The sequence below is a fragment of the Lepidothrix coronata genome, unplaced genomic scaffold (genome assembly GCF_001604755.1).
Source record: "Lepidothrix coronata isolate B3197 unplaced genomic scaffold, Lepidothrix_coronata-1.0 Scaffold107, whole genome shotgun sequence".
NCBI lineage: Eukaryota > Metazoa > Chordata > Aves > Passeriformes > Pipridae > Lepidothrix > Lepidothrix coronata.
In genome coordinates, this window is record NW_016690287.1 from 3250352 (window position 1) to 3277999 (window position 27648).

The 27648-nt window shown below is 40.5% G+C and overlaps 1 protein-coding gene across 2 annotated transcripts; it reads right to left on the minus strand.

Annotated features, from left to right (window-relative positions):
* Positions 1-404: 404 nt before the first annotated feature.
* Positions 405-24926, minus strand: DYRK4 (dual specificity tyrosine phosphorylation regulated kinase 4). Of its 2 annotated transcripts, none has more exons than XM_017824010.1 (14): positions 24575-24926; positions 20632-20715; positions 19496-19645; positions 14868-15003; positions 13578-13741; positions 13101-13237; positions 12047-12187; positions 9297-9435; positions 7540-7621; positions 5880-6052; positions 4100-4160; positions 3422-3551; positions 1760-1914; positions 405-1346 (listed from the first exon to the last, which is right to left on the minus strand). In XM_017824010.1, the coding sequence occupies exons 1-14, from the start codon at positions 24596-24598 to the stop codon at positions 1120-1122; spliced, it is 1803 nt and encodes a 600-aa protein (XP_017679499.1). In that variant the 5' UTR covers positions 24599-24926; the 3' UTR covers positions 405-1119. The 2 variants fall into 2 exon arrangements, with proteins under 2 accessions (XP_017679499.1, XP_017679498.1); XM_017824009.1 differs by having other exon boundaries at positions 14868-15006.
* Positions 24927-27648: the final 2722 nt, after the last annotated feature.

The window sequence follows — 27648 nt, forward strand, 5'->3', positions numbered from 1 at the left end:
GCTGGCCTGCTTGTCAGTAATGGCCTTTGGTTGTGCTGTCACCTCTTACCCCGTCAGATGATTTGTTTACTCCTGTTACATTAGAAGTGTTTGAGGACCATTTCCAAATCCTTTGGGTTTTCCTTTTGCTCAAAGAGCCTGTGGGAGTTTATTCTTATGGTGACTCCAAACACCTACCAACACTTATTTCTCTTGGGATCACTGCAATGTCACTGCTGAAGTGGCAGCTGCATTTGGTAGGGCAATTTTCTCATCATCTCCATTTAAATGGCAGTACTATCTCTAAGCTACAGTAAATATAGGAGTTGTAATGGGGTGGGTGCTTTACAAATGCAATGAAAAGACAGCCTACTGTTCAAAGAGCAAAATGTTTAAATTAATTAAACAGATAAGTCATAGGGATCATAAAAATCTGGTTTGAGTTTTTTATTTTCATAGTATGAAATTAAACTTCCTGTGAAGGACAATTTCCCCAAATCTTGCTTTAATCCATTCTTCTTGTTGACGTGAATACTGAGTGGAGTCCCCACAGAAACGGGCTCAGATTATCACTTTTCTTTGTTGCTGCTATAGAGCTAAATTTACATTTCTAAATCTGCTAGGAAGGTGTGACAACTGGTTTCCAAGCAGTAGCTGCAATATAGAAAAGAGGAAGATAGAGAAGGAGGAAAGTGAATACACTGGGTTTGATTTCTCTTATTTTTTATATATAAGTAAATCCAATAATCTATCCATTAATTATTCCTGATATATGCTGATGTAAGTGAAAGGATTCAGATTCTCCAGTCAAAACATTTGTTCTTTTAGATCCAGGAAAATATAAAATTCAAAAAGTCTGTTATAATACCAAGAATAAGCCACTCTCCACCTCTACAGTCTCCATTTTATTGCTGCTGGTTGTGAAGAATCTCTGATCACAAGAATGTAGATGAGGAAAAGGAATGGTTTTCAAATTCTGTTTTGGTTGGCTGGATGATTTCAGGCTGAAAAGAACATTAAATATACTTACAATGTGCACAGCCCATGTACAGACAGATATAGCTTATATTCCTGAGTACAAATAATACCTACAAAATATACTAGGTATGCAACTGAGCCAGTCATAGCTTGTGCTGTGCACTACTTAATTGGTGGGAAAAAAAAAGAAGTTTTTGGAAAAGCCGTTTCACCACTGTCTTCAGCTCGATCATATGGAACAGGCCTTTCCATTTGGTTTTCCAAATATTTCTCCGGGATAACATGCTTCCTGGTGTTCTGCACATCACTTTCTCTTGTGTCTGTGAAGGGAGTCAGTCTTTCTGCCAGTTCACTTTCCACTTGATCAGATGGATCTTCCCAGATATTCTCTGCAATAAAAAAAACCAAACAAATAAAAGGATAGGGTAAGACTGCAGACTCTTAAAAAACATGATTGATACAAATTCACAACAAATCAGGTGGAAATTTTCCTTGGTATCTTAAAACCCCTATTGATGCATTCTTTTGCCTGGAAGTGAAATACACTACAGTGTGATGTCAGATACCATAAGTATTTTGCTCTCAGTAAGTAAAAGGTGGATCTTTAGCACTTCCAGCCTTCTTGTTGGCAGTTGCTCTAAAACATCTGGAATGCAGCTCTACACAAGTGAGAAATAGGGCCTTCACCCACCACATTTCAGTCACCATCCATTATCACCTCATTTAACAGATGATACCAAATGCAAGGCAATCCCAAACACTGATATAAATGCGCTTAGTTCTCCAGGAAGAACATGCTTACGAATATTCTCCTTTTTCTTTTCTGCTGCGGAGAAAGAGCCATCACTCAGTTTCCTCAAGGTCTGTGTTTTCTGCTTTGCTCGGTATATTTTTGGTTCCTGGATCCAGGAATGTTTCATTGCTTCATCGGGGGTCATGCGCAGGGCGGGTTCCCACCTTCAATCCGTGGCAGAGAAATAGTTATTGAACGATTTCTAACTGAAAATTAGTTTAAGCTAGAAGATTCAGTCTTGTCTTCTGGAAGTCTGGTCATGAGGGCATTTAATGAAACAAAATAATACTGAAAACAAGGAAAAACCTTATATGATCTTCTCCATCCCTCAAAACTTACTTCAGTGCTGTGTGCTTTGCTGATCAAACCCTCTGCAGCATCAAACCATTTTTAATATGCAGTGTTATTAGGGTAGGGACCCAAAATTACCTGTTTGAGGTTTGGTTTTTTGCTTCACTAAAGTTATTTTCTAAACTCTCTGATTCAGCTAGCAAACCAAAATGGATCAGTGATTCATAGAGACGTAGCAAACTGAGAACATTAAAAGCAACCTTCTTGTGAAACAGAGTGGGATGATCTTTTCCCCCATGTAACCACAAGTTGGCAGTTTCTTTAGGATTTCTTTAGGGAAGTGCTACTGAACTGCTGAAAGAAACTTAAAGCCAGTGCTAAAGAAGACATAAAATATTAACCTTGCATAAGTGCCAGGTAACACTAGAAAATATATGGGACCATATGGGGTGGAGGCATGGCTGAGTATACTCTGCCTTTTTATCCTCGGCTAAGGGGAAGACATACAGTGTATTGGAACTAAAAAGAGCCTCGTCTCACCCAGGTGAACCTGATGCGGGATCTTTGTGAGAATATGTTCAAAGAAGAGCTGTTTTCATACATATACCACAGTGTATCACTGCCATTTCCAAGGCTTAGCACAGAAAATCCAGTCAAAACCAGCTAAATCAGCACCAAATATAATTCATACTGGAGGAAGTGTGAAGACTTTCTTCCTGCTGGTGCAGGAGTTAGATTTAAGTACAAAGCCAGACTTTGATCTCCAGATACACACTGTCTTGGGCCAGTGCATTGCCATTATCTGTGTTATCTAGATACACCTTTATCTAATAAAACACAAAGGATTTAAAACAAAGGCCTCAGTGGATAAACAGCATTGCTTTTAGAGTTTAGTCTCCAGCATCAGAAGATGATCTGCTTTTAAGTGTGATGATGTTTTGTTTCACAGCCCCAGGTTGAACAGGGCTTTAAGCAACCTAGGATAGTGAAAGGTGTCCCTGCCCATGGCAGGGGGGTTGGAATGAGATGATCTTTAAGGTCCCTTCCAACCCAAACCATGCTGTGAGTCTATGATTGCATGTCAGGTTTCTTTCATACTTTAATCTAATCCAGTATATCTTTCTGTGCAATAATTTGCAATGAACTGTGAATAATAATGGATATACAAGCACTACTATATGGGAAATGAAATGAAATAAAACAAACTAGAAACAAAAACACTCCACCAAAAAAAAAAAAAAAAAAAAAAAAAAAAAAAACAAAAACCAAAAAAACCCCCAAAACCCAAAAAACACCACCCCAAGAGATACAAAGATTTTTAAGGTACAAGAGAATGAAAGCAAAGTTAAAACTAGCCTGTTTCACATCGTATGAACTCACATTAGGCATCCTTTCAGGAAGTCCAAGAAACCAGCATCGTGGGTTTTCAGCACTGTGCTTAGATCCTTGGAGTCTGGGCATCTCTTTTTTCCCTTGCTGTTAGTGACGGATTTAGGAAAACCTTTGGAATCTTAAAAAAAATAAAGACATGCTCAAATAAATTACAATAAAAATCCTCTCTAAATGTTTAAAGGAGTTGCAAAAACAGTATCCATATCCATCCCAATAAGTTTTTTCCTGTTGGATTGATAGTCTGCCAGCATTGTGGCAAACAGTATTGGTTACATTCTGGGGACTTCATCCTACACTTTGCTGCTTTGTTTGTTTCGTGCAATTTCCAAACCCAAATTATACACAGAGGAACGAACAACATAAATAAGTTCCCAAAGCCCACTTTTAACAACAATATTTTTAAAGAGTATGACTGGAATGGATCTCCCAATCCCTTCCCTATCACCTTGGCAATTAGAGGCCCAGCAGACTTGAAGAGCACAGCATCAGGTTCATTCGTAGGCCTCATGATACCTTTTTGCTTCTCCTCAATACCCCTTCCTGAAAGAGTTTTAATCAGCTAAGAAGTAGCAGAGGGTCTCTGGCCCTGCTCTCTGTCAGTGCTATTAACCAGTGATTAATTAGCAGGGAGGGATCCAGCAAGGACAAACAATCAGAAGCAATTACCAAAGAATGTTCGCTTCCTTGACGAAGCCTGAATCAAATCAGCTGGTGGAAGACCCAGTACCTTCAACACAGAAAATGAATTCACAGAGTTACTCCTCATTTAATAAAGATACTAAAAAACCATCAGGTGAGATGTGGTATTTTACCAGTCTTATGAAAAGAAGTTGAACGTCTCAACTGACTGTGAAATGTCTACAAAACATTTCCTCTTGTGCCATTTTTGTGGAAGGAATTAAGGGATTTCTCAATGCTGTCTGTACATATCTTTATATCAGAAATAGCAGGACCAGGGCAGTGATTGTCCCCCTCTACTGAGTACTGGTGAGGCCACACTTTAAGTCCTCTGTCCAGTTTTGGGCCCCTCACTGCATGAAAGACATTGAGGGGCTGGAGCATGTCCAGAGAAGGGAGTGGAGCTGGGGAAGGGTCTGGAGAGTCAGTCCTATGAGAACAAGCTGAGGGAGCTGGGGATCTTTAACCTGGAGAAAAGGAGGCTCAGGGGAGACCTTCTCACTCTTTACAACTCCCTGACAGGAGGTTGTAGCCAGGTGGGGGTTGGGCTCTGCTCCCAGGGAACAAGGGACAGGACAAGAGGAAATGGCCTCAAGCTGCACCAGGGGAGGTTCGGGTTGGACATCAGGAAGAATTTCTTCATGGAGAGGTTGTCCAGCATTGGAAGGGGCTGCCCAGGGAGGTGATGGAGTCCCCATCCCTGGAGGTGATCGAGAAACAACTGGAAGTGACACTCAGTGCTCTGGTCTAGTTGACAAGATGGCGACTGCACAAACGTTGGATTCAATGACCTTGGAGGTCTTTTCCAACCTTAATGATTCAGTGATTCTATGATCTTATAAATGATGACACTGGGATCTTCACCACCACAGAAGGCTCTAAGAACAAACATCTCTCTTGGTGCCAACTGCAGTAGCAGGCCACATGGAGAGATGCTGCCTTTGAAAACACTTGTACAAACTAAGTGTCACTAGAAGGATGAGACCTTGGCGCTGAGTTCCACATCAGGCTGCAGTTTAGGGATTCATATGGAGTAACTAAGTAACTTGTTTTCGTGGGTAGTTTTGCACCCATTCTAGCATTTGCGCTGTGTAGGTGATCCGAGGTAGGAAATGTCACAGTACATTCTTAAAACTCTTTGAAAACATTTACAAAAAATGATAGAGCCAAACTCCTTGGTAGTTTCAGACAATATAAGGTGCAACAGCCACAAACTGTGACTTGAGAAGTGAAGAATGGCTATTAGGAAACAGTTTTTCCACCAGGAGAGTAGAGCAGCAGTTGTGCTGGTCACCCAGCGTGTTTATACTCGAGGCTTTGAGGTTTTCAAGGTTTACTAGTCAGAGCCACAGCTGACTGCTCAACTGCTAGTAAAAATCTCTCTCAGCAGGACTATGGACAAAAGACATCTGATTTGACTAGCACATATCTGATTTCTATGAGAAGAGTGGCCTGTAATAATTTGGATGGGTTTTACCTCACCTTAGATATGCTTATTCTGTCCTAACTTCTCCGTCCAGAATTAAAGTATGTTTCCTTCAGAAGCAAGACAGTGAGTGTACAAAGCAGTGTTTGGCACGTGAAATGTTCCAATAAATCAGGTTTGTGCTAGATCCCATCCTCTCAAAGAGCCAGCTGGCTGCATTAAACCTCCATCTGAAAGGCCAGGCCACAGCAATATTTCATTATGTCTTGAGATTTCTCTTTGTTGCTGGCATTGCAGTTTACCAAATGAGCATGGAAATCAAAAGACAATCCCAAAGGTTACCTCCATGATGCAGGCAAGCTGGTCAACCTCATTTTCCCCTGGAAACAGTGGGTAGCCTGTGTAAAGCTCTGCTATGATACAGCCTAAGCTCCACATATCAACAGCCATAGCATAAGGATGACCAAGAATCACTTCGGGTGAGCGATAAAACCGGCTCTGGACATAGGTGTACACTGGACCAAAACAGAAAATTGGACAAGAAGCAAAATGTCATAATTTGGATTGAAATGTGGATTCCAGATATCACAGAAGAGTGAAATACACGTTCAGGCATCATATCTCTGCTCTATCCAGGGATTGCTCACAGAGGCTCTGAAAACTTGTTCTAATCCCATCCTAAAATTAATGGGTGATTTGCTTTCCACTGTTCTATCTGGGAATTGTTCTGATAATGCTATGATTCAGCTCGCTCCATGTTCATTGTCTTGTTTGAAAGTCTTCCCCTTGCATCAATCAACAGGTCTTCATTATCACTGCAGGAAATACTGGTTTCACTGACAGTAGGACCTATCTTCTACTGCCTTCTGATTTCCTATTATAGCCCCAAAGGATCTCATTCCAAGATTGAGACTCACTGGAGAGTAAACTAATTCTTCTACCTCTCGACATTCAGACAACTGAACATGATTAAAGTGTATAAATTTTGTTATTTTCTTATTCCTATCTATCTAAGAGTCACTTTGTCTATATTCCTGCCTTTCTTTTTCCAGCTGAGAGTCTCCTCAGTCATTCTCCATGTTTCACTTATTTTGTGTTTCAGTTTGTTACTCTCCGCAAATATTCCAGGCTGCCTCTCAGACTACATTCTTCTCAAACATGGGCAAACCTAAATGGATTATGCCCTCCTACAAAACTGGGATGTAAATCTAAAAGTCTGAATCCCAAAATATAGATTAGCAGGTTTGGCTTAGCTTAAATATCAGTCTTTTATAAGAAAAAAAAATTAAGCCATTTAAAACTAGTTTTGTTTTTCTAAGTTAATAAAATGCAATGCAGATGTCCTTCTTGGGGTTTGTTTTTTTTGTTTCATTTGTTATTTATTATATTACTTCTCTTCCTGATGATGATATCGTTCTTACTTTACAAGGTGTTTATTGTAAATCAAATATGTCTATTGTAAATCTGTTGAGATTTATTATTAGGTTAATTTTATACACTCATTTCCTTTTTCAGATTTAGTTCTTGTTAACTCCTGCTCATTCTATTCAAATCTTTGATAGAAAAAACCCCAAAACTGAATTTAGACTTTCTAAATTAAAAGCACCGTTCCCATTCCTTTCCCTTGTTGTATTTATATAAAAAGTACCAATTATAATTTAACCATCTCACTGAGAAAGAGTCTCTGTACTTCACAAACTTCTGTTAAGTGAAATATTTGGATTATCATCATAGGTCTGTTTCAGTAACCACTCTTGCAAGTGCAATTCTGATTTCAAAAGGAGTAGAGGAGCTGATCAGGTTTGGGACAAAGAAAAAGCAGGGTAATGTCTTTTTTGTCTCCTACCAGTATTTATTCCATCACCAGTGGCTTAACCACCAGTTCATTAGGTTCTAATTAGGGGCATAGGTCAATATATTAGCCCAAGCAAAGTTTAACTACATCATTTAAAATTGAGAAAGCTTATTAAGAAAATTACATCAACTTGACTTTTCTGCAAACCTCTTTGGTCTTCATAGCAGCTTGATCCAAAATCAATAACTTTAACTGAACCTTGGCCGTTGTGGTATAATAGAATGTTCTCCTAAAAATAAAATCACAGGGAAAAGAGGGTTTTAACACCATATTAAGTCAGTGAACACTGGAAAATGAGCAATGCAAATCACTAACTCAAGAATATTTGCACTGATGAGCAAACATAACCTATTAGCTTCCTCCTGCAGAGTTGAATATTAACCTAATTGAAAAAATCTATCTATATCAAGGATTTCCTTTGATTTCCCTTTTGATCATACATTCTTCTCTACTTGTCAGAAGAGAGATGGCTGCCTTTATCAACCTTTATAACAACTATATGTCAAAGCTTTGAAGGCCTGAACAGTTCCCAGGTGGGTGCCAAATAATGACAAAGTGGTTTCTTGGCTAATTAACTCAAAAGGATATGTGCCAGGAAGGAGAAGCTGCTAATGATGAAAGTCAAGGCAAGGACTGAATTCCACTACCCCGATGCTCTTGGTTCTTGGTGCATCCCCCTTCTGCAGATAAATATCCCTTTGTGCTCATGGTAAGACTCTGTCTCTAGTATTGAATCCCTCACAATTCCAGGGAGCTGATCAGCTGGAAAGCCAGGCTTTGGAAGCAGTCATTAGTTAGCTTTAAATCCAGAGAAATTCCGTATTCTACCTTATGTTGTGAAATATCACAGGAGGCAGATGGGATAACAGATGTGAGTTTCAGGCAACGTAAATTAAATTCTTAAAACTGTACAATTGTTGAGTGACAAGAAGATTCTCTTTTATTTAACTCACTAAATTTTCACTAATGTTACTCTGTTTAAATACAGACTACACTAATTGATGTTGCTGACCTCAGTCCTTCTCAGTGGCCACCTGGAAACACATTTCCATTGGGTTAATTGTTTCTGATTCAGATACTTCGGTTATCTTGCAACCCTCACTTCTCACTGCAGATTGATCTGGCAAAGATATTGGCAAGACAATGGGTACAGACAGTATGTGACTTGTCAGAATTCTGAATTCAGATACGTTAAGCAAAGTGAGAACAGAACTTCATCCTTTGCATTTTTATTTGAGAGCTTGCTTATTGATTTAGTGGTTCATTTGTCCCTTTGAAAATGAAATCAAGAGAAATATTTATCTGAAATGAAAATAAAGTTAAAATACTTCGGGAATCTCAGAAAATTGCAAAAATTTACGGTTGGGGCTTAAGGAGAATGGAAATGCTTCATGTAGCAGGAATACTTAGCAGATCCAGCTGCAGAATTTGGATGGCAGATGTTCCTCCAGAAACAGGTAGATACCCTAAATACTGTTCTACAGAATTCCTTTGTCATTTACTAGGCTACTTAATTTTATAGTTAGGCATATGAAATTAAATAGACTTTACAGGATAACAGGCTGCCTTGTGAATATTAACATTACAAAGTCCCTCATAGCAAAACACTTAATTTTACAAGTATTTTTTTTCTCTAAGCAAAATGTCATTACCTGAATTGGATTCATATTTGCATACATTTTGGCTACCAAACAATCTTGTCTAATACTTCAGTGAATGAACTGAATCAATGGAAAAAATCAGCCAACTGTAGTACTAATACTAACACGAAAAAATTATAGCTTCTGTACAAATATCCTGCCAGGTTTTATGGATTCTTCTTAGAGTTCCTTCAATAAAAAGAAAGGTAAGATGAACTAATGTATTCTGTACAGAAAAACAGGTTATGAAATGCTTGTACTTACAGGCTTCAGATCACAGTGAATGATTCTTTCCTGGTAGAGCACTTGTAAACATCTCAGCACACCCCGAGTGAAGTGTCGGATTAAAGACAGACTGAAACCTTGGAAGTTGTTCTTTTTGATCAGCTCATACAAATTTATTCTGTGGAGATGGAAGAAACAGAAGACAGAAGGCAGAAAAGAGATTAGGGAAACTTATTTTTAAGGCATGATTAGTTTCCACTGCATTTAGAGGGTATTTAGCTTTTCTTCTTACATGAGGGAGGACTCGTGAAGAAGAAAAAGACAACTATTTTCCTTCTGGAGAATGTGTTCTGCATGTAATATGCACAAACATCTCCCACATCTGAAGATGTACTGTCAGTGTGTCAGAGACTGAAACGGTTAATGATTTATGCATTCTAGGAGACTTTTGCGGGCTTTTGACTTTTGCATTATACCTCTGATGGGCAGTTGGGCCCATCCCTCCCTCCAGTGCTGAAGGTGTCAAGCCCTGAAAAGGCAGGAAGAGCTGAGTTTACCATGTTTGTTGCTGTGCCCCTCAACTCTGCCATCGTGATTGCTAATCACGAAAGGCGGGAAAAATATTGGGGGTTCATGGCACGGCCGGTGACACTAGTCCATGGAAACAGCTCCCTGCCTCAGGGGAGGTGCAAAAGCACGCTGAGGGTACATATATTGACTGGTGACTTTGGGGGTTTGGGTTTTGTTCTTCTCCCCCACCGCCTGCAAATCGAGACCATCACTTTCAGGATTAGCAAGTGTCATCGCTGGACCCCATGGGCAGTGACTATATATGTTTTTTCCACTCTCATCTTTTCTTTTTCCTTGCTCTCCCTTACTCTTATCCTGTCTTTCTCTCCCCTATGCATTTTCTCCTCCCCCCCAAAGGTTATCTCTATGTCACATTGTTATATGACAACACCCAAAATGCTAGCATACCTGTTGATACAAAATTGTTAAAATAAACCTTCAGACACCGATTATTCAGTGTTGTTTCACTCTAATCCACCCCAAGGGAATTATTGATAAGAACCTGGGTTACCCCCCTCCCCTTTTTCTGGGGCGGGTTACGTAACACAGTGAACTTTCCTGCTTGCTAAACTCTGTGCTATGTTGTGCAGCTGTGCTGATTTTCACCAAGAACATTCAGGAACTGAAATAAATTTTCTTCAGTCTCCTTTCACCCTCATTTCTCTTTGCTGTGGTACCTTCTGTAAATCATCTTTCTCTAAAGATCTTTAATCAGCAGTAAATATTTCTAGATAGACTCCTTCATAAATTCAGGTCTTGTTAGGTTTTTGTATGCCTCCTGTGACCATCATATCTTAGCTCCTTCCAGTGGGGCTTTAAATGAGTTTGCTGACTTCTGCCAGCATGTGAATGCACAAGGGCCTGGAGTGACAGGAGAAGGGGGAATAACTTCACACTGACAGAGGGGAGGTTTAGATTGGATATTAGGAAGAAAGTCTTCCCTGTGAGGGAGGTGAGGCCCTGGCACAGGTTGCCCAGAAAAGCTGTGGCTGCCCCATCCCTGGAAGTGTCCAAGGCCAGGTTGGATGGTGCTCTGAGCAACCTGGGCTAGTGGAAGGTGTCCCTGCCCATGGCAGGGGGATTGGAACAAGATGATCTTTAAGGTCCCTTCCAACCCAAACCATTCTAGGATTCTATGACTCTATGAAGTACTGAGTGCTTAATCTGTGATCATTTTTCAGAGGAAATGGCCACAGGGCTGGTGGCCCTTAAAGGGATGCACCAGTGTTTCCTCAGCAATATGATCTCAGGAGGTGTCCTCAGCACGACCCCACGTGCCTGGAAGGACATAAACAACTGCAGCTTTCTGTCTTCCCTGCTTGTGTGCCCACTGGCCTCAACCAAGGTCCTTTCCTTTGGATCTGAATTTGCCAGGACTTGACAGAGAAGGAAGATCACAAATGAAAGGCTTTTCACTATGTTTTAAAGGCAATAAAAATTTTACCATACAAACATTTTTCTATGACAACCAGTCTTCAACTCCTCTGTAAAGAGTTAAACATAGTGTCTGTCCCATGAATATTTTCCTCTGCGTTTCCATAGCAGCTTTCTGAAAAGACTGGTCTGTGTCTTCTCTGGAGAGGAGTCAACTCTTACCCCGTGTGTCTCCAAGTGACAGACTCACATGTAACAACACAATTAATTTAGGTTTCTTTGAGATCAAGCCATCCATAGGGTGCTGAATCTTCATCAAGGCTGTAACACATGTAGAAATGAGGGCTCTACTGTAAGGGATGGGGAACTGTGGATAACCTCCATAATTCCAGGTTAATTCTCTCATTATAATGAGGTTGATGACTAAAATTACCTGACTTCTCTAAAATTTCTCCAAAATTCCTCCTAAGATGTGTCTTGCAGCAAAGGTTCATCAAAAAGCAAGAAGGAGCTTTATTTTTAAATTATTTGATATTATTCATATTTATATACCCTGAAGTTTACCAGTCCTGAACTCATCATTTTACTCTTTTCCTCAGAGGTCTTTCAGGGAAGAATACTTCAACACACAGCACAGAAAATAAGGGATTGTATCATGTCACTGTCTGTGTGAAGTCTTTTTCAGTTCACCTTGGGTAATCAAAAGGCTCAGTGTGTGTTCAGTATTCCTTTCTTGCAACATGAAGAGCTGCCAGTTCTTCAGAAGAAGACATAGAAATTAAAGCTTGTAAGGCACAAGGTCTAAAATGCTCTGTAAGGTGTGTGTAAAGGAAAATGTACTTTACCCCAGCAGTTCAAAGGAAATACAGAAGTGGTTGCGAAAGTAGAAGTATTCCTTCATGTGGATGATGTTGTGAGTATCATCTTTGTCTTTCTTCAAGAGAGCATCTAGGATCTTCACTTCCACCAAAGCCTGGCTGTGAAATCTGAAATACCATGTGACACAGGAATGATAACATTAACTCAGTGTAGTATTTGTAGAAATATAAATGTTACAAACACCACAATCTTACTGTAAACTCAGCATGTGGGACAATGATTAAAAATGTGTCATTTACCCCTGATAACTACTGTAATTTTGACTCATTATTGCTGGTTCCTAGTCTTACATAACACTTAAGGGCTGCTATTTTGACTGGTCTGAAAAAGCCCTTAAATGAAAAAGTTTCAAATGAGCATCCAGAGTAAATAAAATCCTGGTGCTTTCAAAGTCCATAAGAACTCTTCTGTTTACTTGAACAGGGCCATATTTCACACCTAGCACAGTCAGACAGTCAGTTTTGAAGAGTGTCTTTACATTTAGTGTTCACTGAAGGGGGAAAATGGAACAGCTAAAACTCTGTTGCTGGAGTCAACAGCATCATTCTCATCTGCTTCATTGACTCTGGTTCAAGGTAACATCAATAAAAAATTTGTGACCAGCCATATAAGAAGAAGAGGTTGCTTAGGATCCACGGTGTAGAATTTTTCATATTAAAGCGAGAGAGGGGAGCATCCCAGCATATTCCTGTGGTTTTGGGGTCTTGAGGGGAAGTGAAGGTTCTCAGCTCTCAGTCATTCAGGGCTGGTTACCTGGGCTGTGTGTGAACTGTGTCACAGATATAGAGACCTCCATGTAAGCCTGGAAAAACTGTGTTTGCTTTCGTAGGCTGGGTCTTCTCTGGGTCTAGGCCAATTCTGAGTCCCTGACATCCCTTTTCTTCACTCTGATCTCACTGCATTTAATGAAAACCTGTTGTATAGGAGGTTTGATTTTGCTTTGCTCACATCACTGTGGTTTGTCACTGCCTATATACAACACAGACGATTGTGCTGCTTTAAAGGCAACGGACACCTCACCTTTTCTTATTCCTTATTATTTTCAGTGCCACTAATTCATTGGTTTTGTGATCCAGGCATTTGGCCACCTGCCCAAAGGACCCTTTCCCAATGACCTCCAACACTTCGTATCGATAGGCAATGTGGTCATGTAAAACCTTCAGAAAGAAAAGAAAAGGGTTCAGATTCAAACAGCATAGCAAAGATCAGGCTTTAAAAGTAGCTCCTGTGTGTGGGAGTTTGCTGTCTATGAAAGATGATGGACCAGTAGCAAGTGAAGTCTACATTAAACAAGGGTTTAATGAGAAAATCACAAGTGATGCTCCAATAGTCCAATGCAAAGTGGATTCTCCTCTGAGCTTTGAAGTGATTGGTAATGATTTTTTCACATTTATCCTCTAGAAACAACATTTATCTCATATATAACACTTAAGAGTTGGCACACAGTCACTACAAACTTATTGAGCTGAAAATAAAAACCATGATTTTTCCACTTACCTTTAAGTAGGAACCATGCTCATCATCATAACAATTATTATTCTGGGTTTCAGGCAAACCTTCAATCTTTTTAGCTTCCAGGCCAAGAAACCATAGCTCTGTATAATTGAAAATTTCTTTTTGCTCATAGACTGTTAACTGGTTTCTAAAATTTTTCAAGGCTTCTAAATCAGAAAACAAGAATGTAAAAGCAAAAATCAATAAAATGTCAGAAACCCAATTGCAAATTGCTTTTACAGTGGAACATTTTACAGCAGAGCACACCACTTTGAGCAGGATGCTGAGAAAAGCTGTTAGAGGTCCCTTCCAACAAACATTCTACAATTTTGTACAAATTTATATATAATTTTTATTTGTTTTTTTACTAAAAATATTACGTTCAGTAAAGCATTCCTCATTTGTCAGCAAGACTTTTAGAGAGCTTAGGTAAAAACTACTTGATTCTGAGGGAAGTTATGTGCTTAGGTGTTTTTGAAAATCCCATCTGTTGCCTGTCAGATTCATCAAGCTTCGTAGCTTGCATAAAAAAGATATGTTTTTAATGGTTTGATTGTCATATTTATAAAATGGCAGTAAGGTTTAATTTACCAAAGCTTTCAAGTGCTTGTTTTTCTGATAAAAAATATCAAGTTCACATGCATTAGGGATTACATGGAGACCAAATCTGGTTCTCCTACTTCTGATTCTTCCTGCATGGAATCATTTCAGCTGCCCTAACACCTCCACTTATATCATTTAAATGTGGATATATATTCAGACAGGAGCATTATAAATCAACATGTTGCATGCATGTGTGGGTGTTTTGTTAAACAGTGGCAGATCTTCATCCAGTAATGCAGGGCTGCTAAACCATTTCAAAGCAAAAGGCCACTACTTTTTTTTCTTAGACTCCTTCTAAAAGTAGATTATCTCTGCCAGAAACTTTCTAGAACTGAGAACTCCCAAAATGCAGTTTAGCCCACACCAATAAAGTGGGACACAGCCACCAGCAAGTGGGAAAAAGTTTTATCACTGTAATAGAATATTGCTGTCACCTCCATGACCTACTCTTACACAAATATACATTCTTTTGTATAATTCATAATTCTCTCCTATATTTGTGTTAGCCTATTCATTCTCTTATTGTGCACATATTTAGAAGTCTCTGAGCCCATCCATATTCCTCGTGCTCCAAATTGTTTGTTAAACATTCCAGTAACCATTTCTCATGGAACCTCTACTCCCTGAGTATCCTGATTGCACACACTCCCTGTCACTCCAGTTTTTTTAGCATGTCCCGTTATATTCTACCTGAAGCTGTCATAGGCAGTTTGACCCCGTTGCTGGTGCTTTCCAGTTCTGATGGTTTTGTCTGGGCTCTAGTGTCACTTTCAGGAAGACTGTCTGGAAGGCTAAACTGGGAAAAATTGCCTTGAGGTCCATTTTCCTGCTGAGAAAAAAAAAAAAATTAGAAAATATATATTCCCAAAGACAAAGCTGCAAGATATTTATTTTGAATTTGTTGAGTAATCTCTCTGCAAATTTTGTGCTGAGACAGAACAAGAAAGCCTGGGGACCAGAATGTCCTGCTTACCCAGAGAGTGAATCCTGCCAATAGCACTAGAGGGTATTAGACCATGGAAAGATAAATCTCTATAAATAAAGGAATGTGTGAGGGCAGAAGTGCTAGAAGAAATTGCAGAAGAAAGGACATACGGATGTCACCTGTATCAGCAGGTGACCAAGATCCCAGCACACACAGGTTCTCAGGACTCCCAGAATGGGAAAACAAAGAACAGACTACAGGATTGAGCCATGAAGAGATGAAGGGGATAAAAGAGCACCAGATAAGCAGATAGAAGAGTCTGGGACAAGGATGCTGGATATGGGGGTCCAGGTCATGGTCTCTTCAATTCCTTCACTAAAGGGAGAAGACTCAGCTGGAGATGCATCCAGTGGATCCATACTTAGCTGAAGATACAGGGAGGATGGATGGATACATTCTATGGATATAGGACAAAGAACAAGAATGTCTGAGCAGAAACAGAATTGATCTGATGAAGCAGAGCAAGAGTGTCTGCAAAGAGCTTTGCTGGCTTAGTGAAGGAGGGTTTTAATGAGGCACAGCAGGGAAGAGTCATCATAACCTAAAGGCTTACATAGTAATTCAGTCACCCCAGTACGTACTGATGTGCAAAATCATTCTGGGAGATTTTTGGACCGTGTTCTTAATGCAGGTGACCTGAGATGAGCTGCTGGACGAGTTACTCACATACAAGACACAGCTGGTTGAGGATGTGAAGGTCAAAGAAAGGGCAGCTTTGACTGCAGTGACTTTGTGATTGTGGAGTTTAAAATCATCAGAGAAGTGAGACAGACAAACAGAATTACAAACCCAGTGCTTCAAGAAAGCACCTTATGGCTTGTTCAGGGATCTCCTCATCATAAACCCATGGAAGACTGCCCTGGAGGGCAAGGGAAATTAGTAGAGCTCATTGCTCTTCAAAGTCAATCTCCTCAAGGCACAAGAAGGGTCCATTCTAACAGGCAGAAAGTTGCACAGACATTGCTGAAGGCCAGCAGGGATGGAAAGGGAACTTCTGACCAAGGGCAAACACAGGAAGGAGAGAAAAAAGGTGGGAACAGGGATGGGTTATCTGGGCAACATGCAAAAGGCACCAGCTGAACATGCAGGCAGGATTGGGAAAGTCAAAGCTTAGCTGGAATTGCAGTACATCACCAGCAAAAAAACACAGGCTAAGGGAAATGTGAACCTACTGCCCAGTGGAATATGGGTCCTAGTGACCAAGGATTTGGGAAAGAACAAGGTACTCAATGCTTTTCATTGGGAATTTTTGCCCTCTGGCCTCCCAGGTCCCTGAGTATAGAAGCAGTTTGTGTAACAAAGTGGAGGAAGATAATCAGGGAGCACTTAAGTAGCTGGAGATACCTATGTCTGCAGGACCAGGTGGGATGTGCCTGAGGGTGTGGAAGGGGCTGGCCAGTGTCATTGCAAGGCAGGTCTGTATCATCTTTGGAGGTCCTTGGCAATCAGGAGCAGTTCCTGACCATTTGGAAAAGGCAAACATCACACCTACCTTAAAAAAGGCAAGAAGAAGACTTTAGGGAACTACAGGCTGGTCACCCTTACCTCAGTCACTTGGAGGGCTATGGGACAATTCCTCATGGAAACCATTTCCAGCCAAATGAGAGACAGGAAGTTGATTTGGAACAGCCAGTATGGATTTGCCGAAAAATGGTGTCTGAACAATTTGATTGTTTTCTCTGATGAAGTGACTGGCTTGGACAATGGGAGAAAAGCAGTGGACATGGTAGGCTTTGACTTGAGCAGGGCCTGTGACACCATCTCCCACTGTGAATGTGAAGCCCGAAATGTGAGAGATGAACTGGATAAATGGATCATAATGTGAATGGAAAATAAGCTGGAAGGTCAGGTTCCAAGGACTGTGGTCAGTGGCAATTGGTTAGTAGTGAAACTCCTCAGGGATCAATAGTGAAGGCAGTGCAGTGTCTTTATTAATAACCTGGACCATGGATGAGTTTACCCTCTCAAATATGCAGACCATAGCAGGCCTGTCATCCAGAGGGATTTCAGCAGCCTGGAAAAGAGGGCTACAGGCATTTTCTAAGGTTGAATGAAGACAAATGCTAAGTCCTGCACCTGGAAAGGAATATATTCATGCAACGGGACAGGCTGGTGGGCAACTGACTGGATGCAGTTTTGCAGGGAAGGGCTTGACAACAACCTGAGCATGAGGTAGAAAAGAAGGCCAAACAGATTCCAGGTTGAATACAACAACCAAGAGAACAGCCAGCAGCAGGGTGGGAGAAGTGATCTCCCCCTCTATTCAGCATTTGTGAGATCACAGTGGGAGCATTGTGTCTAGTCTGGGGTTTCCCAGTACAAGAAAGACATTGACCAACTGGAGTGAATTCAGGAGATGGTCAGGAGCCTGGAGCACAGGATGTACAAGGAGAGGCTGCAAGAAATACATCTGTCCACCCTGCAGAAGAGGAAGCTTCAGGAGGGACCTCACTGCTGTCGAGACACTTGACAGGATGGTACAGGGAAAGCAAAGCCAAACCCTTCTCGGGTGCACAGTTCTAGGACAAGGTATGTGTCTAACCAATACAAGTTGCCATACAGGAAAAGCTGATTAGATATTAGGAGAAATATTTTTTTACCGTGAGAGTGGTTCACTATTGCAACAGGTTGCTCTGAGAAGCTACGGACTCTCCAACCTTTGAAATATTCAGAGACAAGCTGGTCAAGGCCCTCAGTAACCTTCTCCAAGTTTGATCTGCTTGTAGTGGGAGGTTGGGCTAGATATCTCCCAACCTAAATTATTCCTTAATTTTTTTTTACTATTTGTCATCCCTTGAGAAAGTCCTGATGACTCATACAAATGGGACGGGATGGAGATAAAAAAGATCAGCCTATCTCAGTGTCAGAAGGGTACAAAAGATGTATTCAATAACCAGCACATGGTTGCCAAGACAAGAATGCAAGTGATGTGATACGGACTAACCAGTGGGCAATCCTGGGCCCCTGTGTCCTTGAGAGAAGTCCTGACTGGTACCACTTTAATTTGTGCATCTTGATGCTGGTGAGTTTTGAGTTAAAAGTGTGCGCAAGCAAAAATGTTTTGGTTTTTTTTTTTCAAAATGAAATCGTCTTTCCGTACTTGTCTCTAATTTTCCTATTTTTTTTTTTTTTTTTCAGTATTAACTGGTACAAAAGCAAGGCAACACCTGGACAGCTCAGGTCTGTGCTGAGGCAGGTATTTTTATCCTGCTGAGCTGCATCTTAAAAACTCCCCTCTCCCCTTTCCAACACACACTCCCTTAATTCAGCAATGCTGTGTTATTTCTAAGGAAGGGTAAACAAAGAAGGTCCCCAAAACAGAAAGCACATAATCATGCCATCCAGACTAAAATGTTTACTGTCCCCTGGCATTTCTAAGCCAAGGAAAAAGGCTTTCTTACTGGTATTTACACAACTTCTTATATGAAGTCCATAAATTCCATTTAAAGAATAATAATAATAATACAATCCCCTCTGTAAAATGCTTGGCTCCAATCTTTTCACAGCAAATAAAATGGAGGGATGGTTTGTTTCCGCATGCAAAGGTTAATCATTCAGTTTTGCAGAAGTTGAGTGCAGATTTGATTTAGGAAGGGCACAGAATTAAGCTTTAAAAAAAAATTTAAATTATTTTGAAGACTAACCTGTTCCCCTTTATGCTATTTTGTGTCTTGTAGCTTTGCCCAATGACACAATTGAAATAACTGCCCCTAACCAAATGAAATAATTTTTAGTAGGAGCAACCTGCCAATTTGAAACTCAAAGTATTTGATAAGACTCTTGACCTCCCAAACAAAATGCTTTATGTGGGGACTTCCAGTGAAAGAGATTTGAAAAGACTTCACATCATAGCCCCATAGAATCTGTCAAAACTCTTAACAAAGAGACTCCTTTGGAAAAGAAAGGTAAAAAAGGTAGTGGTGATGAGTAGTGCAAGCCCCTGATTTGCTGGGGAGAGAAGCAGCAAAGGAAGAAGAGTACAGACAGGACGGACACAGGATTTGTGAAAAACAAGGAGAAAAAAGGAATGGTGAAAGTGCAGATGATCTCAGAACCTTCCTGTTGGGTGTCCTTTAAAATATCTGACATTATAGACAGCCGTGCTGGTTTGACTTTTTACTTTCTGGATGACTGTTTACAGTTCTTACTTTCTTTTTTCCCTTTTTAACTCTGGCTGAAAAGAGAAACTGGAGCAAAAACTGACACTAAATGATTTCTCTGTTCCCCCACACCAGCGCTCTTGTGACACTTTGCCACTGACACTCCCAGTGGTCCTTAGAGAGAGGCTGTTTAACCAGGCCAACATAAGATGTCCAAGAGCTTTATAACTCACCTGAAGAGAGGAGAGGACACTCTGCAAGCTCTTATTTGCTATTTGAGGCAGGCTGCCCTCGAAGGGGGGAGGGTTTGCAGAGTCTGCAGCCAAGTCATGCTTTGCTTGACCTTCCAGATGTGAGAGGGAGAGAACACCACGGCTGACTCTCTAAACGGAAAGCAGAAGTAAATATATATATAACGACCTAGCAAAGCAATTCTGTGTCACACCTACAAAAAGCAGAGGGGTTTCAACCTTGGGAAACGTCTGTAGTTCGCTCCTGACACCTAATGGCAAAGGGGAAACGAGCACATGTGCTCTGGCAGCTCCCGGTTGTACCAAATGGCAGGAGGAGATTGTCCGGGCAATTGGGCAGCCTGGCACATTTTAGGGCATGAGCTTCCTCACAAGAACACCTCCATGTGTGCTTGTATCCATTGGAATAATCCAGAATTATCAGCCTTTCCTAACCTCTCCCATTTGTTTTTTGCAAAACACTTCTATGCCACTCATTATTTAAAGCCAGCCGTTTAAGGGCACAGTTTTATGAATGTTAGAACCTCCAATACCCTTGAATATATAAAGTCAGAGAAATCCCACTTTTAGCAGCAAAGAGAATTTTTGAGGTAGACTACTTCTTTGGTAAATGATTAAAAAATTATTTGAAGTAGATCAACTCTGCACTGTGAAATGCAGAAAAAGGTCCAGGGAGCTGAGGCTACAACCCTTATAAACCTATGAAATTTTTGTCATTGGGCAAGGATAGAAACAGGTTTTTCAAGCTTTGACAACAAAGGTGAGGTTTGATCTTTCCTGAAAAAGCAAAGAAACAAAGCTCTCAATCCAATCAACTTCAGTGAGAAAGTGTTTTATTCCAATACCATGGATAAGTCTTTAAAACCATAGAACTTAGATCCTGGTGGACTTTTTCTGAAAGCTTCAGGAAACCAAAGTGATTTGGCAGAAGAAATGCCTCAAATGCTACTGAACCCAGCAAAACCAAAATAGTTGCAGGCACTTGAGACAGTCATACGGTGGAAATGGAAGAAAGCAGGGAATAGAGGATTTGTCTCTGCTCATATTCCTTTATTATAAGGGGTTTCTTAGAAAACAAGCACTCAGATATTTTTGAAGTCAGTTGAAGAGTCACATACCTGATGGAAGACTCTGTTAGATCCCAGCTGATCTCTCTCTTGAACAGCCAGTTGAGACTGAGAAAAAGCATCCACGTGGGAAGACTGCAAACATGAAGTGATGCTTTAATAAAAAACTGTTCTGGAAAAAAAAAAGTCATGAAATCTCAGTATGGTTTCCATGTTTCCCTCCTTTGTGACAATGCCTGTGCCAGTGTAGGAGAGAGGACCACAAAAGCTGCTGAAGACACATTATGGTCTAGCAATTCCTCTCCCAGTTGAGCAGCTGTTTTGTGGGCAGGTGCAGAGACAGCTTGCTTTGTTATTATTCCTCTCAGAAGGTTTGATATGCTCATGTGGTCAGTGAAGGGGAAGGGGGCCCTTCCCATCCCTAAATATGTCCTCAAAAGCTGGCAGTGAGTCCTCTTGGAAGGACAACTTTAAATTGCTCCACAAGGTAGATTGTGAGCTCATCCACTGTTAACAGCAGAATTAAACTGATTCAGCTCGTGATTTAAACACAAATCAATGTTTAAATTTACTGAAATATATGGGAAAAACTCTACTGGTTCCAATGGACAGATATTATTAGCAACAGATACAAAAAACCAAAGCCATGGGGAAAGTGCTAAGCAGCTCAGCATTTTTAAGATTTTGCTGGTGCTTTCAGTAGTTTTTTAATAAATATGATAAGTAGCATTGCACATTTCTGTCCAATAGCAAACTGCAATGAAATGCAGAAATCTTTACAATAATTTAGATACTGAAAAGTCTTGTGATAATTTAGATACTGAAAACTCTGTGGCTAAAGCAGTTTGGAGCTCTGCTCTATAGGCTGTAGTGAACCTTATTGTGTTTTAATAAAAGTACTCTCCTGTCCCTTGGACTTTGAGACACATTGTCATTCTATTCATAGTGAAAAAAAAAATCACCTTTATGCAAATAGACACACCAGTTCCACTACAGAAGTTGTAGAACAGCAACATTTTCTTGAGAAACAGAGGAACTCTAGAGTTTCAAGAGAACAAATACGCAGTCAAAATTATCTTGTGGATGTGAGCTGCAGATTAAAAATACTTGAATGAAGCAGCATGGTATTTTTCTTTATTTGTTTTGCAGCCAGGCCTTCCAGGGCCTGTGCCTGTCACACAGCCTTAAACGGGCAGAGTACCTGCTGCTGATAAAGTCTTTGCTCCTTGCAATGACTTTTAGCCTATCCAGTGCCACTGTCAATGCCAGGGGATCACTTTTATATATATAGATAGGAATAAAATCATAGAATCATTGAATCATTAAATCATAGAATGAGTTTGGGTTGGAAGGGAGCTTAAAGATCATCTCGTTCCAACCCCCTGCCATGGGCAGGGACACCTTCCACTAGATCAGGTTGCTCAGAGCCCCTGGGTTCAGGCATCCACAACTTCTCTAGGCAACCTATGCCAGGGCCTCCCCACCCTCACAGGGAAGAATTTCTTCCCAATATCCAGTCTAAACCTCCTCTCTGTCAGTTTGAAGCCATTGCCCCCCATCCTGTCACTCCAGGCCCTTGGAAATAGTCTCTCTCCATCTTTCTTGTGGGCTCCCTTCAGGTACTGAAAAGCTGAAATTAGGTCAGCCTGGAGCCTTCTCTTCTCCAAACTGAACAATTCCAATTCTTTGTGTCTTTCCTCCTAGCAGAGGTGCTCCATCCCTCATCATCTTGGCATCCCTCCACTGGACTCAGTCCAGCAGGTTGCTCAGGACGGATGGTACATCCATCCTTGGATATAAGTTTGGATTAGAGACCTTCAGAAGACATTTCCAAGCTAAATATGGAGATAAAACTCCATGAAGGAGATGCTGCCCTTTGACTGTCTCACCATCAACCCTGAAGACACCACTCGAGTTGGGCAGAGCAGCTGGAAACTGCCTTTTGAATAACTGTGATGTTCACGTGTCCTTTCTTTTCATTTGAACACAAATAAAAAAGTCCTTCCTCAACCTTAGAGGGTAAATTTAGGATTAAGAACAAACTGAGAACAGCTTTGATCCTTATTATGCTAATTAGGTACAGCTTGAGAGAAAGGGTCATGGGTATCTCTGAAGCAGAGGAGAACGTAAGGAAAGGGATGTGTACTGAGACCTGTCTTTGCAGGACACAGTAATTCCCGTTTTTGGAACTGGAGATGAGCTTGCCAGGGGTAAGGGATTATATGCTGTAAATCCAAAACATTCCCAGAATCACCAACATCCAGAAGAGAACCACTGGACTTCTACAATCCTACGTGTGACTGTCCCAGAGCCTAGCACAACAAATATTCTTGGGTGGATTTCTAGAGGTGACCTATGGAAAACCTAGTGCCAGAGTATTTTTATTGAAAAACACTCCACATGGAAACTACATTTCTTGCATTTCGAGTAAGAATTGCATGTTGTGAAGGTGAGTCTGGCATGCACATTCAGAACTCTACCAGGTATATCAATATAGCTCTTAATAAGACTATTAATTTTAGTGCATGTTGTACTTTTCCCCCCACTTCATCCATACTTTATTCTCATCTAGCTTTTATCTTCAGTTTCTGGAGCTGATGAAAATATACCAATTCATTTAGAGACAGTTTCTTTTAACTACTTCATGCTTTTGTAACTACAACTCAATATAAAGCCAGGATTTTAGAGAGAAACAGCTGTGACTGAAACCCAAAGAAACAGTGGACTTTGCATACCTGTACAGACTGCAGAATCTTCACTCCAAAATGGCATTTATTTCTTTTAAAAGGCTAAGCATTTCTAAAATATTGTTAAATTTTTAATCATTATTATATTTACTAACGAAGCATGAAAAATTCACCAAATGTCTTTAAAGCCCAGTAAGAGCTAAGGAAACAGGCAAATGAGCTCCAAGATGTGCTGCCAGAATTTGGAATCCATTTGATTTCAATTCAGTGGGGAAAGATTAACAAGATTTTGATTTCTCCTTTCACACTGCAAAAGCAAAATCAGTCCATCCGGCTATCCATCAGCCGGGACAAAAAAAGCCATGATTTTTTTATCCTGGAAAATTGTGATTCTTTTTGTCTCTCTTTCTCAAAACCTGGTTGTTAAGGGTTTATAGCTCTCCATTGCTCTTTGAGCAATTTATTCAAAACATCTTAAAATCAATAACTGATCAACCCTCATAAAATTCCCCGAGATAGTTAAATAGGATAAGATTTTTTTCTGTAGAAAAACTGATCTGTGCCTGCTGGTGGCTGAATGGGGAGCAGGTGGATTGATCAATCAATCCACACAGTGGCTTATTTGATGGTCTTGATCCAGGTGACACATTAGAACTGCTTTAGCAAAATCCTGCACTTCTGGTACAGGGTCCACAGCTGAGCTGTTGTGACTGGTTTAATTCTGGCACATGCACCTCAAAGAAAAACTGCAGCAACTGTTACTATTCCACTCCATTTCATTCTGTTCGTCCTACTCCCATGGCACTCAACCTGTCCCACAGCTCCAGCATTGCACCTCAATTCCAAACTATCAGCTCCTGCTATTCCAGCCCTTCAAATCATGGATCACCTTGATAATTCCAGGTATCACAAAACAAAAAGAACAATGTCCTCATTCACTGCCTAGTCTGCAGTCATAAGGACTATGTGCTGAGCATATAGCATTCTGGAAAATCAGAAATCACGATATATTTTCATCATTCCCAAAATATCAGCTGATTTTTTCAATACTACGTTGACCACAGAAACCACAGAAATGCATTAAACTTTTAGAAATTATAAAATACACAACTACATAAAATATAGACTCCATTGTCTCCTCATTTAAATAGGCATTCTCTTCTCTCTGTTCTCACAACTGAATAAAGCCTGTAGAATACATGGAAAGAATGCAGTATAGGTGTCCAATCATGCAATACATTAAAAAGCTGTAGCAAATACACTCTCACTCACTCAAAACACAGTAGGAACATAAACATTTTCCCCACCTTGTCAACTATTTCTGTCAGCATAACTGCAAGATCTGTTAACTGGAGGATAGAAGTTGTTTATTCCATTCAACGAAGGCATTTCAGGAAGCCCACCTTCATCTAGTCAGAGCATAGCAGGAGCAGTTCCATACACAGTGCCCTGATCAGGAAAAAATGGATAATGCTTCCGCTTGGCTTCAGATTTAAATTTTCACCCCGGAAATATGCCAGTGACTATTAGCTGCTCTAGTATTCTTTCGGTGGCCATCTGTTCCCTTTCTCAGCCTCCTTCTAGCCAAATATAATTTTCCATATTTATCATGGCAAGTCAGTAATAAGAAAGACAAATATAACAGGATTGGCTGTTCTACTTGTCATCTCAGTCTGTTCTTTCTCACTGAGCTCATGTGCTTGTGAAACCAAAAAACACTTGAACTTGTATTTTGTCAAAATTTGTCACAGCGACCTCGCTATGCAGTGAGCAAAATCTTTTCAACGAGACTGACAGACTGGAAAATGGAAATAAATTAATTCCTCAAGGGTTGGTCTCTCCTTGGGCATTATGTGTCAACTAATGAGGACCAAACTGTGGCACCTTGGGCTGTGGTTCCTGACGGCATCAATGCAGAGATGCTCTGTCTTGGGAGATAATGAGGCTCTCATTTTGCTGTGGATAATGAGACAGAGCTTAGCTGCCATCTTCTCTATCCTTTTCATCTTTTGGATGTTGTGCATGGGCGATGGAGCACTGATGGAGGCATCCCTATCTCCCCACTGTCCTAGGGGAATATCTACAACTGAAAATTCAGTGTGCTCCCTTCCTTCATACAGCCTGTTCCCTGCTGGTCTTAAATCTGTGAAAAACCCCCTGAATAGTTTCTGCTTTCACTCAGAAACCAAGGTTTTCAAGGAAGAAATACATGTTCACCCACAGAAGCTATTCTAGAAGGTTGCCACTTTTGTGGATGTTCCTGGAATGGGCACCACTTTCCACAGCATGGTCAAAGGAAAAACAGTTATTCCTTTGCATTCATGGTGGTCTGTGCAACGCCTTTGCCTAAAGTAATTGTTGAGGTGCACCATCTGAAAAGGCACATCACTCCCTTTTCCATCAATCCCCCTTTTCCACTCTTTCAAGCCTGGCAACACTCCAACAAATCCTCCCCAGTGTTATACACCTCACATACAAGAGAATCCTCTCATTTTCCAGCCGAACAACCACACAGGCTGTCATGCCACCAGGGAAGGCATGGACATCATGGAATCATAGAAGGGTTTGGGTTAGAAGGGACCTTAAAGACCATCCAGTTCCAACCCCCTGTCATAGGCAGGGACACTTTCCACTAGCCCAGGTTGCTCAGAGCCCCATCCAACCCAGCCTTGAACACTTCCAGGGATGGGGCAGCCACAGTTTTTCTGGGCAACCTGTGCCAGGGCCCCACCAACCTCCCAGGGAAGAATTTTTTCCTAATATCCAATCTAAACATTCCTAGGATAACCTATATAGACAGGAGTGAAGGATAGATCTACCCAAGCATTCAGTTGTTCCCCCACTAAGAAGAACATCCTCTACTGCCCCATCCCTGGAAGATCAGGTTGGATGGAGCTCTGAGCAACCTGGTCTAGTGGAAGGTGGCCCTGCCCATGGCAAGGGAGTTGGAACTGGATGATCTTAAAGTCCCTTCCAACCCAAACCATTCTATGATTCTATGATATTTTATTTTCTTTATTCCCCTTTTTGCAATGCTTTCTCTTCTCATTTTATTTTATTACATTCTTGTAAATGTATTCAAATTTGCTTTGCTAAGTCATGCAGGAATAAAAACAATCTTCAGGATGATTATTTTCTCATACCTGAAGAGGACCAACTAATTTTTGACAACAAAAGAAACTGAATGAAGTTTTCTCATACATTTCTCAACAATACTCTCAAAGCAAGAGAAACCTGCCAGGATTACTGCAAAGTCTCAGTCATGATGAAGTAAAAAGCAGTGCATAAAATATTTCACGCATAATTTAGAAATTTAAAATTTGAAGGAAATATGTATGGTCTTTGTAACTAATTTTATTAAAAATACCCACTTCTGAAAGGAATTTCATTAATGGAGCTAAGTACAGTGGTAAAAAAATTCCTCATGGATGTGATCACTAGCAGTGCTTATCACACAGACAACACCTTAACGACAAATTTATTAAGTTTGGCAACAGCACTGTGAAGTAGAATAGCATAAGTGGCAAACAAAATTAAAGAGATTCTGATGCAAAAAAACCCTTTCTGGAGTGGGAAGAGGATTCATTCCATCTTAGCTAAATATTCAAGATAAATGAAATTCCCCATGGAAGTGCCCTTGTCTTTTTATTGGCTTGGCTTGAGAAAGAACCTATGGAAATAATGTAGACTGGCTACCCTAAACTTTACATCCCAAGAAATAGATTAGATCAATTCTGCTCTTTATAGCATTTACTGTGCTACTCCTGCACTTCAGTGTTCCTGATCTGAGCAAGGGCAAAAGGCACAGAGGAACAATGAGCTGAGCACTGTCTCCAGCCCTGTGCTTTTGCACCCACACAGCCTTGAGCAGTGCCCCAGAGAAAGTCAAATGCTGCCACTGCAGGCTGAAGCAGGGAAGATAAATATCAAATTCCCCAAAGCAGTGTGAATGGAGTTGACAAAAATCTTCTTAATCCACTCCTGCTCCATTTGCTGTAATAAAGCACTTTAACTGTGTCAATAAGACTGTGGCAAAATCAGTGCAAAAGGAGTGGGTGATTTAAGGTTTTGCATACATTTAGTTGGGCAAAGATCCCACCAGATGAACCAATCAGTCCAAAAGTCTGCTAGAAATGGGAAAACCAGTCACAGTTTTCACAGTTTCTGGCTTCTTTAGAAAATGTCTTCCACTGAAGAGTGCAAAAGCTTGGGGTATGGTAAAATCATGATTCTAACATTTAAAATAATTGCTAGTAAGTTGGCTCTTTATTAACAATTCCTATCATGGTTAAGATCTGCTCTTTAACCTAGCAAACAAGAAAAAATTTATAATGCTGGTTCTAAAAGGGCTCAAAAGCTGGATAAGAACCATGAATGTAAT